The 17,831-nt window shown below is 37.6% G+C and overlaps 1 protein-coding gene across 3 annotated transcripts in view; it reads left to right on the forward strand.

Annotated features, from left to right (window-relative positions):
- Positions 1-17,831, forward strand: part of GABRB2 (gamma-aminobutyric acid type A receptor subunit beta2) — a 137,109-nt gene that overhangs the window by 59,633 nt on the left and 59,645 nt on the right. For all 3 annotated transcript variants that reach the window (XM_066196849.1, XM_066196851.1, XM_066196852.1), the window contains exon 7: positions 17,637-17,719. In XM_066196849.1, the coding sequence (XP_066052946.1) occupies positions 17,637-17,719 (83 nt within the window). The remainder of the gene's footprint in view (positions 1-17,636; positions 17,720-17,831) is intronic.

Below are 17,831 nucleotides of genomic sequence, written 5' to 3' on the forward strand. Positions count from 1 at the left end.
CTTTTATTTTTCATTACACACAACAGGAGCTTATTTCATAGTTCCATCTCAGGGTATATCTTATTCTTGGCAAACAACTGAGAGTGCAGCACTGTGCATCTTTAAACACCAAGTCTGTGGGCTGCTTCTACAAGGGGGTCTCCAAAGCAGTTGGAATGTATCACAAATATTACATTATGGTTATCCTGAAATGCCTTTGAATATTGTTTCACAGCATTAGTGTTGCTGGAGAAATGTCATGTACAAGAGAGAGAAGATGATTTTTGTCGCTGTTGGATTTTTAAAGAGGTGGTAGAGTAGCTATAAGAAAGATATGCCATTAGTCATTTTCATGTAACTTTGCTATGCCTTCCAGAAATGCATTCGAGAGTTGCAATATTTATCTGAAAAAGAATTTTCTAAGGACACTGCTGCATATTAAAGAAACATCCACTCCTCCTCCCAACCAAACAGAGAAGTTTATTTCTTTTTGAAGAAAGAGATACTGAAGATATACTCAAGATTAATTTTTCATTGCCTTCTGTCTTCATCTTCTAATGGAAGGTGGTTTTATGTTATAAAGAAGTCACAGCATAATTACAAGCAAATTATTTGCCCATTAGTAAAACTGAAGGATATGGATAAAATGTTGAATGCTGCTATTCAGAAAGGTGTTCTTATTTTGAAGTTATATATGTCTGTAATAACACAAATACAAAAAAAAAATTAGCCTGGCTTGAAGGGTCCTAGAGTAATTTCCAGATGCTTATACTGCAGTATTCAAAATTATGATGTTTTTTAAAATATAGTTGGCTTAGAAAACAAAAACAAAAAACCCTGAAAAATCTAAGGAGGCAAGTTACAATCCTAGAAGAAATTAAAATCTGATTTGGTGTATAAAGATCTTTGTAGACAAGGATTAGGAGGAAACCTTTTCCCTTCACAGGTTCTGTAGGTTACCACTGATGCAGGTAGGGTCTCACTCATGGAAATCAACAGCAGTTGCACTTTGCCATTTAAGTCAGGCCTACAGTCATCATCTCTTTTCTGGTCCTCCTTTGATTTAACTAGACAAACCCAAAGCCTGTATCATTTTTATAACTGAACACTTAACACTAGTTCCAAAACCATGAAAAAAAGGTTATGTGTAGGGATATCTCAAAATAGAAATGTTGGTGAGTGTTTTGGTAGTTTCTTTAGTTTTGTTTATCTGCACTTTTTGGGGCTTTTTTCTGAGTTAATATTTTGTTTCCATGAGTACTGGAGGTATTTTTCTTCTATTGAAGGAGATGGACTCCCAGCTGTCTTATCTGGTCAGATCTTCTCTGCTTCACCTACTTTAATTTTCTTTAGGGTTCATCTTTCCATTTTGTTTCAATATGGCTTTAATTTCAGTACAATCTATATTTATGATTTATAGGATTCCTAAGAAAATTTTCTGTCTTGGTTTTAGAAAGAGGGGTAAGCCTGAACCAAGGCACTGAAATTGTTAGCAGTGGGGAACACTACCCCACAGAACTGAAGACAAGTAAAAGAGCATGGAGGGTTGTTATTGTTTAATGTCTAGAATGCAAGTAAATATTAAATGTTACCTGTCATTACAGGTATTACAGAACCTTATTAGTAATTTGTTCAGAGGAAGGTGTGGATATTACATCAATATAAAGCAATTAGAAAATGCATGACTAATGGATGCAATGCTCAAACTTCAGATAGGCAGAGAAAATTATTACTTACCCATATGAAAGAAAAAAAAAGCATTGGTAAAGCATTTTTTTCATTTGGATAACTTTTTTATTAAGTTGTATTTGTCAGTGCAGTATGTAATAAGAACAGGTTTTCATTTTGCTTTTTAAAGTATTGGATCAGTAGACTGATGTTAGATATGTGATGGCCAAGCTGATAAACCTGGAGAGACTGCAGGGCTGAACATCACTCCTAGAATCCCGAATTTCCCACTCCTACAAAATAGGGAAGGGATGTGGCAAATTTAATATTGTGCCCACGGCACAACCCCTAAACTAAACCCCTGTTTATAAAGGATCCTTGTGCTTTGAGACTCTTAAAATTCTGTTTCAGTTGAGAGAAATGATCAGGGTATCAGGATTCATGTTTCTCATTAGTTTAGACAGGGATGGGCCAGTGAAAAGTTTTATTCCTCACAGTTATTTGTTGTTAAGCACCTCTTACCAGCCCTGGAAATCATGATGCTCAAAGTGCTTTTTAAAAGACATTGGCAGGTCAGGCCTAGTGTGACAATCCATTGTCTTCCCTTCTGAAAGTTTGATGCCAGTCAGGAGAACAGGGTGTCAGCTCTGCACCAGGGGATTTATCTACTAAAAATGTTTTAGTGAGGATGTTTTGTGCCCAGGAACATGGGAGAGTTTCCATTTAGGTAAAGTCCCTCTCAACCTTGGTACAAAGGGTCAGCATTGGCAAAAACATTCCCCTTGTCTTCTTGAGCATAACTTTTGTGTTATTTTCAATATTGAGTAGTATTGAAAATAGTGCCCCTACCCCTCCTAAAAATTGCCTCCCAAATTTTAATTCATCAAATACAATGTCAGCACTGACCAAATTTTCCTGCTTGTTTATGATAGTTTTGAAAATGCATTATCATCTCCCCTTCCGGCTTTCCCTAGTTTTACTACTCTACCTCATCACTGTGATCATCCATGCTTTCTGTTTAGCAGTTTTCTAATGAAAATCTCTCCAAGCTCTAAAATTTTGGGAAAGCAGGGTGGTTTTGTAGTCAGTTTTTCATGGAATTAGAGTCCTTTATTATCCCGAGTCATTGTTTTTCACTAAAATTTAGCATGTGCTCTGGTTATTTTCCTCCTTATTGTAGAAGAGGGGGGAGGGAGGGTTGCCTTAGATTATTAGCACAGGATTGTCAGTGTATTTGATGTCATGTTTCTGCTTACCAACTACTCTTTCAAAAGGCATCTTTTTCATCCAAATCCAGTGGGACCGTTTTTAGAGTATTGTTTTGGAGCCACTGCGATAGCTTCAGTAAATGTGAATTTTAATTTATTTGTCTAATGAAGATGAGGATCTTGGCTAATGACTACATAGTCATAAGTGATGATGCTTTTCCTCCTACTCCTTCATTGCTTAGAGCATGTATTAATTGTGCAGATGGTAGTGGCTTAGCTGTGTGATAGTTCCCTTTCCATCTCCTCCTCTCGTGGCATTTACACTGTGCAAAGAGGGTGTATTGCCATCTTGGTATTTATTAGGGCTTTGTGATTCATCACCTGCTTTTTAAATCCAATACTATGATGACATCTTGTTGCTAAGAGGCAGAATTTGCACGTGCACTTTCTTCTTGTAAGTACACCTGTGCCAAGCTTTGCCTGAAACCTTCAAGCAAATCACAGCCAAGAGCACTGAATTTTCATCTTCATTCCTACTAGCTACATGTGAAATTTGCAGTGCCAGGTTTATGTGGGTAACTCTAAGTCATTCCTTACGTGTTCAAGAAATCCTCAGACTCTTCAGTCTGTAAACTTGCCAGAACTTAAGTCAGGATTTACAGGTATTGAAGTTTCACTATAAGCATTTCTTTTTTAATTACTAGAATTTGAGTATAATTTGTATATGACAGATAGAAAATAAATACTTCTACTGCCTTATTGTTTTGCTTTTCTTTTCTGCTCATGCATTCATTTGTTTTTACGGTTTGCAAGAAACAACAGGAGTAATTTAGGCACAATTAAGGAAGACAATTCCTTAAAATTTTATTTCTTCTTTGATTTCATCTATCTTTCATGGTCGTTCTACTCCCCGGATTTTCTAGTATTGCTTCTTTCACACAATAGTATTGACATTTCTGTGTTCAAACATTTTTTGCATTTGTTCTCCGAAGAAGTCACAGGTTTTATTTATTTTCCCTATAATTTAAAGGCTTGTTTTCTTTTAAATATCACTGCTGTGTTCCTGATTATTATTTGCAAATAATGGCAAAGGGCAATTTGGTTTGGTCTATTCTGCTTTTTGTTTAGGAAAGATCCCGTGCTGCAGGTAGAATCAAAGGAAGTTGATTGTTTCTTTTTAAAAGCTGCAGTTCTTTTTCTAGCAATGAGAGTTCTACCACAGGTGTCTCCTTAGCAAGAACATATTTATTGTTTCTGGCCATACAGGGATGAATACTCCTCAACTTGGAGCTGCATGCAGGGGCCAGGGGATGGTGAGCCTTTGGGAGTGACACAAAGAAGTGATGCTGAGAGAGAGGGGCTGTGTCTGGCATGTATCAAGGTTTCCAGGATATAAACAGTCAGAAATGTGAATGAAGAAGTGACCTAAAGAGTAGTAAGAACCTGAAAGGAGCCTGGTTTTCCTCCACACAGAGTTGTAGTCTTGACCCAGAGCATGGTTTCTGTCACCTAACAGAAAATGCAAAGGCTTTGCATAATACGAAGTTTTCTCTCTGAGTGAGGTGCTGGGATTCTGAATTTAGGAGTGTCTCTGCTATTCCAAGAACAGAGAAATTACTAATACCCTCTTAAGGCACTGCAGTCATGTTTGAATCTGTTCATAGAAGGAGACTTGGAGTAAATGGAAAGCTGAGACAGATCCACTGCACCACTAACAAACTCACAATGCTTTCAGCATCAAAAATTTGAGATGGTTATTGTTGAAAATTCTGCAAAGTGGAGCCATTTGAGCAAGCTGATTTTTGCCTCAGTTTCTTTGTCTCTATGAAATGTGGATCACAATATAAACAGACTCCAATCTAAATTCCAAAGAATGCTTTCTGTAATGCAGTACTGATGTTCATGTGATTTCTCTTTTGTCAGCTTGGAGGGGCAGCAGGAGAAAAACATTTAACCTTAACAGGAGAGTTATTAAACTGCTGACATTGTCCACTAAATTTCTGGTCTATGGTTAAAAATGAGATTTACCGCCTCAGAGAGATTTTGCAGAGTCACTGGCTCTAGCATTAGGTTAAATGAACACAGGTAATGCATGACAGTAGTGATGAATTCTGGTCAGTGCTTGAAATATCTGAAAGTAAATTTGTATCAAAAATACTGATATGTTGTGACAATTAAAAAACCCCCGAATGAACCCAGTGAAACTCAAATAGATGGATATTTCTCCTAACACAGCATTTAACTACATACTAGAGAACACGTACTGGGAAATGAGAAATGCTAAACTGGCTTATAGAGAATTGTCTTACCCATTTAAAACATGGCACAGATAATTTTCATTAATCATCCCGTGCTTGTCTCCTGGGAAACCTGCTCACCCATAAAAGTGTGGCCATTTTGTTCACAGCATCCTCTCCTTCTGACCTCATATTGCAGGCAGCACTAACTTGAAGTCCCCATGTCTGCTAAGACTTTGCTGTTGAGTAGTTGTTTTCAAAGAGCTCTTCCAGCATATTTCCCATGAACACTCTGCCTCATGGAAGGGGTGCTGGTTTGTTACTGTGTTAGTGTTGTCCTTGTACATTAAACAAATTAAAAGGTCTTCTTGCCAGGTGGACAGTGGAAGCTACCATGACTTTTTACCATGGTAAGCGATAGTGTTGACATGTAGATGTTTCTGTGGTTCTGCAGATTCTGCTGAAGGGCTGTGGCTGGATGGCCATTGCTCACATGGGCTCAGGAGTGGGTGAGGATGTGTAAAGGGGACACAGCAGCTCCAGTCTCCCTGCTGTGCCTCGGGGATGGCTCTGGGCTGAACCTGCTGTGCCAGTGGTGCTTTTGCTTTATTGCCAGTGTTTGCAGTCACCTCAAAGCACCTGGGCATTTAATCAAGTAAATGCTTCCCGAGGTTCTGTATTTGATTTACTGAGTTGCAGCATGTGTTGTCCTATTGTTGATGTATAAAAGACTTTTAAGTAAAGCATAGGAGTAATTTCAGAGATTGATTGGAGAAAAAAAAAAAAAGGAAAGAAAGAAAAAGGTGTACTTTCTACACAGTGATCACTTTAAAAATTCCCTGAATTGAAGGAATGGGTCCTGGACAAGTCTGATATATTTGAGATAAACATTTGATTTCTCATCAGATGTAAATTTGCTGTGTTGGGTAGGACTGACGTTTTCCAGCTGACTTTTCATCTACCTCAAATGTGAACTAGTTTTAAATTGTTTCTTGGAGAAGTTTCATGTATAGACAAGGTACCAGAAAAAACAATGGGGCAGATGTTTTATAAATTAAATTATAAATGTACACAATACAAAGAAATCCTTCTTATGTAGGCCTTGTATTGATTCAATTTTCAGAGCAGTGTGAAGTGTTAAAATGCAGTTCTGGCTGCACAGAATGTTAAAAGTGATACCCACTGTCTGCATAAGCCTGTGGGAAGCAGAGACCTGATTAAACTCTGATTAGGATCAGTTGAACTTAGACTCTCTTCGAGACCCTCAGTCTCAAAGAATCTGAATTGAAGTGATTCTAATCTGACTCGGGTCACACCCTATCTGCTAATGGGATTGTGAGCAGTGTCATCCTAGGCAGGTCAGAGTCACGGATCTTCCAAGTCTAATGGCTTTGTTCATCATAAATGCAAATAACCTTGATTGCAGAAACTGATGGATCCTACTAGCTTTAGAATGGAAAAGAAGGGACCTTCGTAAGATTTCTGAAGCTTGTCTTAAGGGAATACAGATTTAATTTATTAAAAAGCATCTTTTGTAGGAAAATATGGTAATGAAGAGGAAACTCTTTTTTTGGGGGGAGCGCATTTTGCAGTGTATGTGTTAGAGTTTGGCCACTGAGATCTGTTACTGAGAACTTTCAAAGGTTTTATTTCATAAACAGGACAGGACCAACTGAATATTCCCTATCCAGATTTTCTATTTAGATTTCCTGCATTCAGTGTGTCATACAGCTTATCAAGCTTTCAGTTTTTTGCTGGTATGATGCAGCTGATATGTCAGAAGTCTTTTGAGTGGTTTTCCTGTTTCTGTTTGGAACAGAGTTACAAATGTTCTGAAATTAAGATGAGGAAGAGAAAGGTCGTGACTGTGCATCCTAATTTTGGCACAGGAGGAGATGAAGCCCTTGGGAATTGGATTCCAGAAGGATGGCTGGAGTTAACTTAGATGCCTGTTAATTTTAGTCATTAGATTTGACTCATTGTTATGCTTCTCTCACACATCCAGTAAACTCTTTCCTAAAGCTGAGTTGAATTGATGTAGGTAATGATTTTGAAATGTTCAAGGAGAACATGGCTTCCCATTTTCAAAATAATATTCTTGCTGCTTCAATAATGTATTAAAGCAGTAAGTGTATCTGGTGTCCCAAACAGATCAGATATGAAATGGGCAATACAAACCTGATATAATAGATGAGGAGGGACCTGAGGCCAGACGTGACATCTGGAATGTGATAGAAGGCAATTCTAGTAATTTATTTTTTCATTGTCAAAATAAAAAAGAATTGTACTGGCTTGGGCATGTCAGTAGACCTGTCTGTCAGAAGAGAGAAAAGAGGAAGTAGGATCAGAAATAGCTGTAAAATGGGTTTTCCCCACAGATCTCCACTTCCAGATTAGCCTGAGCAGGAAAAATAGCAATGTTTAAGAATAAAATGTGCAGAATACTTTGCCCATGTCAGACCTATCCTAAAGCATTTATATGAATAAGGAGGATCTTTTCCCAACTCCCATTACAGCATTTTATATACAAATTATCTGTAGGTGTTTTTCTTGTCTTTTTTTTTTTTTTTTTTTACTCCCCTCTCTGCAGGAGCCTTACCTAAAGTCATTCGATGATAATAGAAATTTGTAACTTGAAATCCATTTGCTGTGAATTAGGCTGAAAAATATGTCCATTTTTACTGTCCATGTTTGTCAGATCTTATTTACTCTGTGCAGAATTTGGTGTCCTGCTTGGTATACATGGACATCTCCTTAGGTAGCTTGTAGGATTAAACGTAGGCACTGAACCTTTAATTGATAAATAATACAAATTTTAAAAATATTAATTAACAGTCTGCAGAATAAATTATGTGATATCCTTGATACAACCAAAACAAATCTTCTGGAAATAAAAACATCACTGAAAAAAAAAATGAGGCAATTCAGGAGCAATTAGCAGCTCAGTTGCTTGTCCTTTTTTGTCTGCTGATACTGTCTCCTGCCCACTTACCAGTGCAGTGTCAGCCTTTCTGTAGATCATGGCAGGCAGGTGAGGAGGAGCAATTCAGTTCTAACAAAGAAAAAAAGTGAGAAAAGTAGTTGAAAGTCATCTGTAATTAGCCACATTGGACTAAAAGATTTGAATCTTAATTGAAGTTCTGGCACTGAAAGTATTCATTCTGTCTTAAAAATCTCTTTATCCTAGCCTTCTGCAGTTTGGTGAGGTGTCAGTGTCTGATGCCTGTAATGTGCTGTGACACTTGGATCTCCAGGTCTTGCAGTCCTGTATTTGTGCAAGAGGACGTGTGAAGTGCTACCTCTATGGTGCAGCCTCAACATTAACACCAGGATCAAAGCTGGGGTTTATTATATGTATATTTTTTGGCTTTTAGTTGGGTTTTTTTTCTCATATTCTTGGTATCTAACTACCTGGAGTGCTGTTGACCCATTAAATTCCTCCCTGTTCTAGGGGAAAAATGCTCTCATTCCTGAGTGATAAACTCGACACTATTCAGTAATCACTACTCTATGGACATAACAGTTGCTGCAAAAGTAATGTTAAAACCTTCCCCCAAGGGCTTATCTGTAATTCTACACTGGATCTTTTAATTCTGTGCGATGTTCCAGGTCATTATGTATTATGTCAGTTGTACCACTCTAATATCTGGAAATAGGCCCTTGGTGCTGCCATGTAGACACTCCTAAGGGCATGAATTAAACAGAGTTTTAAAAACTGGCCAATGATGTCCCTGTGTGCAGTGTGTGTGATCTGCTGACATCAGAGCTGGGGGAAAAAAAAAAAAGAATAATTTAGTCCAATTATACTTACTACATTTTTGCAGTCATACGATGATAAATTTTTGCAATAAAAAACAAAATCTAAATCCAATTGGGATAAGATGATAGGTGTGTTGACAGCAGTTTTATTGTTTATTTTAACACCTACAGCAATCAGTAAATCAAATTGTGTAAAAAAAGAATTAGATGAAAAATAATGGTAAAAAGTTGGATTCTTAGGAATGAAATTATAGATCAGTGCTAGGTATTAATTGGGGTCTTGTGACATTAATATTGTGGTAAGCTTCTATTCTCTGTGTTAAATCTAAAAATTGACTTGGGTGATGCAGTAGTGAAGTACAGTTCAGGAATTATTAGTAATAAAGATTTGTGTAAAATCAAGGATAAAAACTTGGTGAGATACTTCCCAATCACTGACACCCAATCCTTAGCCTGTTTGGCAAGGATTGAAAATGGTGTTTGGCAGCAAAAAAAAAAAAAGGAAAATGCAGCTGCAGGGATAAGCCCTGAAAGTCAGAAAGAGCATTCATCAAGTGCGATGAAGAAGCACATGTTATTTATGTTGTTATGTATATATATGTGTGTGAATGTTTGTGTTGCTTGTCACTCATGATGAATATGAACAGAAAATGGAATTAACAGTGTTTTCTGATACGGCTGCACAGTTGATTGAATTGTTCTGTGTGTTTCAAAGCTATTTTTGTTTTCTTCTTTTCAAATCATGCTTTCATAAACTTTGAGACCCACTGTATATATATAGGAAGACAGATACTTTTAAGTATTGCAAAAGAGGGTTCCCATTTTCCTTTGAGCTGAGTCCTGAAAGATGTGGGTTTTAAAGTATCAAGTCAAAAATCTTGCAGTCAAAAGAAAGGGGCAGGAGAGTGGGGGAAGCTGGTTTCTTCTTGTTTCCTTTTAAAAGCTTTTACACAGCCCCTGGAGATGCTGATCAGGTGAGAATATGCAAACATGCTTGCAATTAAAATTATGTGCATTGGCTTTGTAGATGCAAGATAAATGTAGCATGGACAGTCTCATTCTCACTGAAATATAATATCCCTTATATTACTTTCTGTTTTACCTGTAGCAATGAGATACACACACACATATGTATATATATACACACACATATATACATACATTTTTGTGCACTGCAGATTTTTTTTGTTTTAAAAAATCTGCTGCGGACATCACAACCTACCCATGCACTTCACCATCCCCATCCCCTTATTGCCACAGAGGGATGAAGCATTATGACCTACTAACTACAAATAATGGTCATTCAATAAAATTAAAAGCAAACTGAGATATTAGTGTCAGTGTGCTAATCTAGCCAATGGTAGTGTAATACATTAGCATTGTAGACATAAAGTGTGAGGGCTGGACTTCAGATGCTTTGAAGTTTTAAGATCATTTGTGTTATTTTTTTGTGTGTGTTCGGCCTTTATTGACAGTTGATATTACAGTGATATTTGAAAGGATGTCAGTAGGGTAAAATTACATATTTGGGTACGTGTCTCTTTCTCTGCCCTGAATATAAGAAATAAGCTGAAATATTTATTTGCAAAGCTAGAGATATTGATCTTATGACAATAGTCAATTACAAGGATATTTGGGTTATTTTACTGTAAGATTACAGGAGATTTAATCAGCTTGTGCTATAGCAGGACAAAAAGGGACTGTTTCTCATTCTCTTTTTTGCTTGTGGCACTGTTTTAAGCCTCAAAGATGCATGAGGGGAGAGGAAGTGTGGGGACAGAGGAGATTTTTGGCTACATCATTCTCCTTCTGATGTGCTGAGCAACTGCATGTGCTTGCAGCTCTCATGGGAGATATTTTAAAAAAATAAAATTATTTTCCACAGCTGTCTGATAGTGGCTCACTTCTGAGAGAATGAAAGAGGATGTGTTCCCAGAGGTAAGGAGATGCATTTTGCAAGAGCTCTTTGTGGCAAGTAGAGAGCACATTACAGCTGCAGTGGGTCAGGCTGCTCAGGATGTGCTTCCCTGGGACACGTATCAGTGGCTCTTACTCTGGGAGATCCCTTAGCATGCTCTGTATTTTTAAACTGAGTATCTGGTGAATGACAGTTTGGTTTGAGACCTATTCAGTGAGTAAAGGAATGGGGGACAACAACCTCTTTGACATCAGGAAAAGTAGAACCAAAAAAAATTTTAAAAAAATTTAAAAATCTACGTTTTTATAAGACTTCATCATGGATAAAGGTGGCCTAGTGCAATGCTCTCTAGAAAGTTTCAGTAACTGGGGCACTCAAGACATCCTGAGCAATGGTGGTAACTGCAAGGCAGCAGGGTTAACAATAATGATGGAGTTGTGGATCTGCTTGAAAAAGGATTTTTCCCTTACTCATTCTCTCTTGTGGTGAGAAAATCATGGTTGTGTGTCACTTTGACATGCTACTGAAATAGGTTTTGGTGCATTTTAGGTAAGGTCAGGTTGTCTATAGACAGAAAATAGAAGAAGATGTTAAGAAAAGGTGAGCAAACACTTCATTACTAGCTCAGGTGAAGTTTTTCAGAGCAGACTGAAGAGGAAAGGACTTACATATTTGTGAGCTTTCCTTTTCTGCTAGAAATGCAAAGGTATATAGTAGATTGTCTAGTGGGGGAAAAGGCATAGGAAGTAAATGGTCTAACCGAAATCCTGCACTGGGGCAGTGCAATTCTCTTTGCATTCCAGTCTGTGTGGATAAAAATTCCTAATAAAAATGGAGTTAGGTAGTAACAACCTGTCTCTGGTATTCTACTATGCTTCTTGCAGCTCACCTTCATGCTGACTCCTAACTGTCTCCCTGTTTGATTGTTTTTAAAGTGTGATTCCTGTTTTAGGGCAAGGAGAGTTCATTTTACTTTTGTTTCAATGCTTTGTAAGAATTGCATGGGCTACTGCTTTATTGTAAGGGTTGTTGAAAGAAACTTAATAATTTCTGGTCTGTGCTATAGGGTTTTTTTACCGACTTTTCCCCACCTTTTTGGATCTGGGAGTAATTCTGCTTATTACGACTCCACTTGCATTTATTATTTCTGTTGACACTTTCCTGTGGGAAATGAGCTGTCTGACTCACAAAAGCCAGAGAAATGGGAGTTTTGGGCTCTCATCTTACTACTTCTGTAAGAATTACTAAATAAGTTGCAATCATAAAACTTCTTACTGAATATTGTTTTGACTTTCACATTAGTTTCTTACTCAAGTAGAACTTTTTTCCTCCAGAACAGTGAAAACACCTTCCACTCAGTTGCCTGGAATAGGCAACTGATGGGTAATATTCTTGATTGGTGGCATTTTGTGAGAAGGGAGGGTTTTGAAGAAATCAGATACACAGAAACCATGGAACAAGAACATAATGAAGTGACTACAGTTTCTATATGAGCTCATTCTCCAGAGCACAAGCTCCTCACTAACAGAGGGAGGTTGCTGGAGGTTGGCTCCTGCAGATGTTTTGGAGGAGAGGATTGCTAACTTCTAAGGCCACAAAACAGAACATTCTGACACAGGTTTCACAGGGGTGAAACAAGACACTGTTCTTCCTAAGATAGGCATTGGGCTACTGCAGTTGTTACTCTGTTAAGACGTGTTAAGGGACAAAGTTCATATTATTCTACCCATGATAATTTGTGCTTTCTTATTCCTGTGTTTTTAGATGCAGTATTACCTGCACAATTAGTGCACTGAAGCAGTGCATATTTTGTGGAGAAGATATTCCCTGTTTTCTCTAGGACTTCATTTAATTAGGAACTTTATCTTCCTGGAATAAAAACTGTTAATATAGGGTATGTTTACAGTGTAATTTACATGTTAGAGCTAAGCACCTTGTTTTAGGTAGTGAGAACTGACTAAAAACCCACCAAATGCATGTGTCTCCTTGGAAAGTTCTAGCTCTCTTCCATAGTTTCAGAGTCTGTATTTAATGGGGTGTAATATCAGAACAACTGGTTTAAAAATGTTTTGTATGTATGATTTATTTTATGCAGTGTGAATTTGATGGTAACCGTATAAATTTTTAAGAGAAAGTGAAATAATGCACTTTTCATTTTAATGCTGACATTATTTGAGTGAAGCAGACCTGTGATTTTCCCAGCCAGAATAAGGAACATGTTTTGTGAAATATTTGAAAGTAAGACTTTCAGGTTTTCAGTGGTGGTTAGTAAAGCAAAAGGACTATTAACTCTGGATAAGTGGAGGAGATGTACTAAATCTTAATTCCAAGGTTGCTTGTTTCCTACTACTGATCATGCTCATATTGTTTCATTTTCTGTAAGTCCTCTAGCATTTTAGCATTCTCCCTTTTCTTTATTTTTTTTTTTGAAAGGGAGAAGTGAAGTGAATGCTGAAAGACAAGGATACGTTTCTTAGTGATAAAATATTAAAATTGCGAAGTGCTCCTCTGAGCTCTTCTGCCATTTTATATAGGTGTTATTTTCTAGAGAACAGCCTATTACTTCAGAGAAAGGTTTGAATGAATTCAATCTAAAGCTGAGATTATTGTAGCAGAAGATTTTACTGCAGCGTGATGTGTGCTTTTTGCAAGGATTTAAATTAGGATGATGCTGTGGCTGAATTTTGGACGCAATGACAGGTTCATAGGAAATTTTATCTCACTTAAAGAACAATTTATAGAGCTGCATATGTAGCAGTGTAGCAGAAGATGGAGTGGGACTCTGGAGCAAAATTCTGATTCTTCTGTGACAGAGTTTTAAACCATGAAATAAGAGCCCACTTCTCTGTTTTTTCATGACTCTTCCCTGCTGGCATGCAGATGGCACAATAGGCTGTACTTTGGCAGAGAAATGCAGAACATCTTCCCAAGAAAGCTCAGAGGCATAGAGATTTTAGTTTCCTATTAAAAATCTGGTATGCTTCTTTTACCAACAGTCTCAGCAACAAAAAAACTTAATGAGGTCAAAGTTTCTGTGTGGGTTCTGACTCTGTGTTTTATCAGCTACAAAAGTTTACAAATACAAGTCTCTTGTATTACATTTAGATAATGCCTTAGTATCATATCCTTCATATTCTTAACTTTTATTATGGTTATGCCTTTCAGCTTTGACAAATACACTTAGTGCGTTCGGAGAGCACCTTCCTAAGGATTGCACACTCCAGAAACAAGGGGGAAATATCTACGTGTCATTAGATAATGAGTTCTAAATGGAGTAAGAAAAGTGAGCTGTTGGCACTTCGGTTGGAATACTCAGGAAATGTTGAGGAGGAGTGTTAGAAGAGAGCATTTTACAGATTCTCGGTAGCATGTGTATATTGTTTCATCTCAAATAGAGACATCAACATCAATAAAACAGCTGTTCTTTTTTCTTTGTAAAACTACACTAGACTCAATATGCTGTCTACAGTTGAAAGTTTATAGCTGATTTATAACTGAAAGATTCAGTAGCTGAATGTTTAGATTTAATGTTGAATTTTTGGAAACGTCACTATTGTTTGGTGTTTCCTAAAACCAACTCTTAACCTGCAAGGGAAGCTTTTCTTTTCTGTGAATAACAGAAGGAGGAAAAATTCTGTGAACTTTGATTAGCAATAAATTTATTTTATTTAAAAGTAGATCTGTTAATATGTCTATCAGCCTTGACATATGTTTAAATCCGATGCTTTCATCCAGGAGAGAGATTTATCCCACTGATGTTTTGTTCCCAGAAATTCCAGGTATTTAAGATTTGTTTTTCTGGCTGCTGCTGCCCCAGGTATTTCCAGCTGTCATGCAGGAGGACTTTTTCCAAGAAGCAAAGATGAACAGTGGGTCTGGCTGCAGTACATTATTCAGTAACTAATTTAGAGAGTTCCTGACTCCCAGTCACCGCACACAGAGAATTCTTATAAAGTCCTCGATAAAGAGATTCAGTCTGTTGTCCTTGTGAGCTCTCTGGATTGCTCCTGATGCTGTTAATGGGTAGTCAGTCAGCTTACAGATACACGAATCTGAAACAGAATCTCACTCTGCTTTCAACAGGATATATGTGCATACATTTAGAGAAATAATTAGTTTTTGTATTTTCCGGGGCTTCACTCTCTCTTTGACTGCAGAAGATTGTGATCTGTTAGAGCTAGAACAGGAGAGGAGGGTGTTACACAGTTCTTGTACAACCACTCAGGAGAGCTGTCTGAAACTGTCATCCTCTTGCTTATCATTTCTGCATGTCTGTAAACCTGTAATTACAGGTCAGGGCTGCTTCCTTCCAGGGCAGAGATAACTTTCTCTTACTGCTTATTCTCCACAGCTTTGCAAAGCCATTGCAGCTCCAAGAGGGAGTTGGATTCTGTCCATCTCCACACGTCATTAGCATTGCTTTCCTGTCTTCCAGTGCTGTTGTTTCTTCACTAGTGGTGTCAGAACTGTTTAAGTTGCTATTTTGAATTTCAAATCCCACTTGAACTTGTCAGAAAAGCAAAATCTGTACAATTTTGCAAAACTGTTCCCTGCAAAAAACTGAAAAATAAGATCTACTAGCACTTCTGGAATAGTATTATAATACAGGTATTTTCTGCCTCACTTTAAGTTTGGAAGTGTTTAAAAAAAGTTCTTTATGGCCTTCACATTTGACCTCTGAAAGTAGTGCGAATTTCCGACAAATCACAAACCTTCCAAAGATCTGGAGGGGAGCAGATTTTCAGCCTTCTCAGAGTTTATCTGAATTATTTTGAATTATTGACCGCAAACTTTACTTTCCCTGAAAGTCAGTGGTGGTGCAGATTTTTTGCAGTGTAGCTGTGCTTGTTTTAACACATGAAGTTTTCTCTAGGTCTACTTCATAATACTTTACTTAGTCAGTTTAGTGATGCTTCAGGGTTTGCTTTTTTTTGTGCTTCATAATCAGCCAACATTCAAAATATAGTTCATAAAAGAAGAAGATGAAAACTCATTTTCATTGTTAGGAATCATAAAATATCACAAGGTTTCTCTTTCTTTAGCAGCAGATGAAAAGATGAGTGTATGAGAGAGACAGTTCTGTGATGTGTTTCATTTCATGTGGTGCTTCAGAGTCCTGTTATTGTGTATAATCCCTAATGACTGCAGTGCCTTGAGTCACAGAGTTGTTTTTTTAAAAGCTTTCACTTTTTCATTGTTTGTTCTCAAGGTTACATTATGCAAAACACAATGTTACATTTTTTGCACTAGTACAGACTGTATAAAAATATTTTTAATCCTGCTGTGAAAATTGAAACAGCTCTGCTCTGGGGGAGAGGCTTTGGGCCTGTTTTAAGTGTTCCCAAATTCTAAAATGAACTGCTGTTTCTCTGTCTGAAAGAGTGTGGGTCATGTCTCTTGCCTTTAAAAGTATTCCAAGGTGGTAATTCTTGCACTCTCTTTCTTTGAGAATTTGATTTAGCTAATCACCATGAATTGGGAACCACCAAGAATTATCCAAAGGTAGTTTTGCTGTTTAAATAATTATGAAGATGAAAGAGAACTTTTTCTACGTTACTATAAATGTGAGAAGCCAGGCTAAAAATATGAGGGAGGTACGAGTAGAGGAAAGGAGAGATTTCTGATTTTATTTCAATGGATTTGCATTATGGCTGTAATTCTTTTCTGGTCTCACTATACCTTTCTTGAAGTTTGTCCCAAAATAATCCGTCTTACATTGATACTGGAACAGGGCAATTTCTTTGATTTTTCTTAAAATTTAAAAATAAGGAGTCAGGAGGTTCCTTATGAACTGCCAAGAGGTTTTTTTACTAATATGTGCTGCTGCTTGCTGCAGTTGCATTTGCTATCAACACACACGCATTCCTCAGCAGTCTGATTTTGTTAAAAGCTGGAAGGCTTTCACTGAATGGTGCCAAAGGAGTCTTTTTACCCTTGCTTTTGTCCCACTCCAAAAAGCTTTCTTGTGAAGCATCTCTGGTAACACACACTGATTATAAACATTATATTATCCAAAGCAATTTTGTGAGTACCCCTGTATGGAATGAAGAAAGAACTTGGTGCCAAAAGATGTTCCTTTTCTCCAAGAGATTAGTAGGATAGGACAGTAAGCATACTTATGGAGGTTCTTAAGTACCATGCAGAAGTAGTTGCTACAGTCAATTTTGAGTGAATTTTGACCAGGCAACACTAATTTTCTGCCACTGATGAACACTTTTTAGGTATTCAAGGAGAAATAATGAGATCTATCAAAGGAAAGAGTTCTCTGAAGTCTTTTTATCAGAACAAAGATTGTACAAGAATTGTTTGAAGTGTTATTGAACATTCTAAACATCTACTATGAAAAGCCAGTAGTAAACCTCATACATGAGACAGGATTTTGAGAAGGAAACTGTTGGTCACCCAGTCTCTCATTAATACCTTGGAAAGACATTGATCCTGTAATGTCTTAGTGCTTGCATGTGCTGTAGCCACTCCATCTGCTCCATCTTGGGTGCCACTGTGGAGATCCTCTTGGATTTTACAGTTTGAGCTAATTCATTTGGTCAGCCGTTCAGCTCGAAGAAAGCTTGGACAAATGGCTGCTGCCCAGTGCTCTCATTGTTTTAATGGTGTGTAGGCAGGTTCCCCAGGTGCTTTGGCCAGTCAGCAGAAAATACTCATGTCGAGGGGAAGCTGCATGTGGCCACCAGGCTGGGATAACCTCCCTGGGACAGCACTGCTTACGGGCAAGCAGCACACATGATACCCAAGTAAAACCAGGCAGAGCATCAGTTATATAGAAATGCAGTTTCTTCTTTCAACAAAGTGTGATCAAGGCAAGATTGGCACAAGGCACGTTAACAAATTCTTCTCTTTCCTTCCCAGAATTACGACAACAGCTGCTTGTATGATGGACCTGCGGAGATATCCGCTGGATGAGCAGAACTGCACGCTGGAGATTGAAAGCTGTAAGTACTTCTGCAAATCCTACTTATTCTCTCGTCAACTGCTTTAGAGTTTTTATTTCTGTCGGGTTCTGGTTTTTTTCAGGTTTCGCTCAGTTTGCTTTTTTTTTTCCCC

Source organism: Chamaea fasciata, unplaced genomic scaffold (assembly GCF_029207755.1).
Source record: "Chamaea fasciata isolate MVZ Bird 193981 ecotype frontalis unplaced genomic scaffold, bChaFas1.0.hap1 SCAF_15, whole genome shotgun sequence".
NCBI classification, from domain to species: domain Eukaryota; kingdom Metazoa; phylum Chordata; class Aves; order Passeriformes; family Sylviidae; genus Chamaea; species Chamaea fasciata.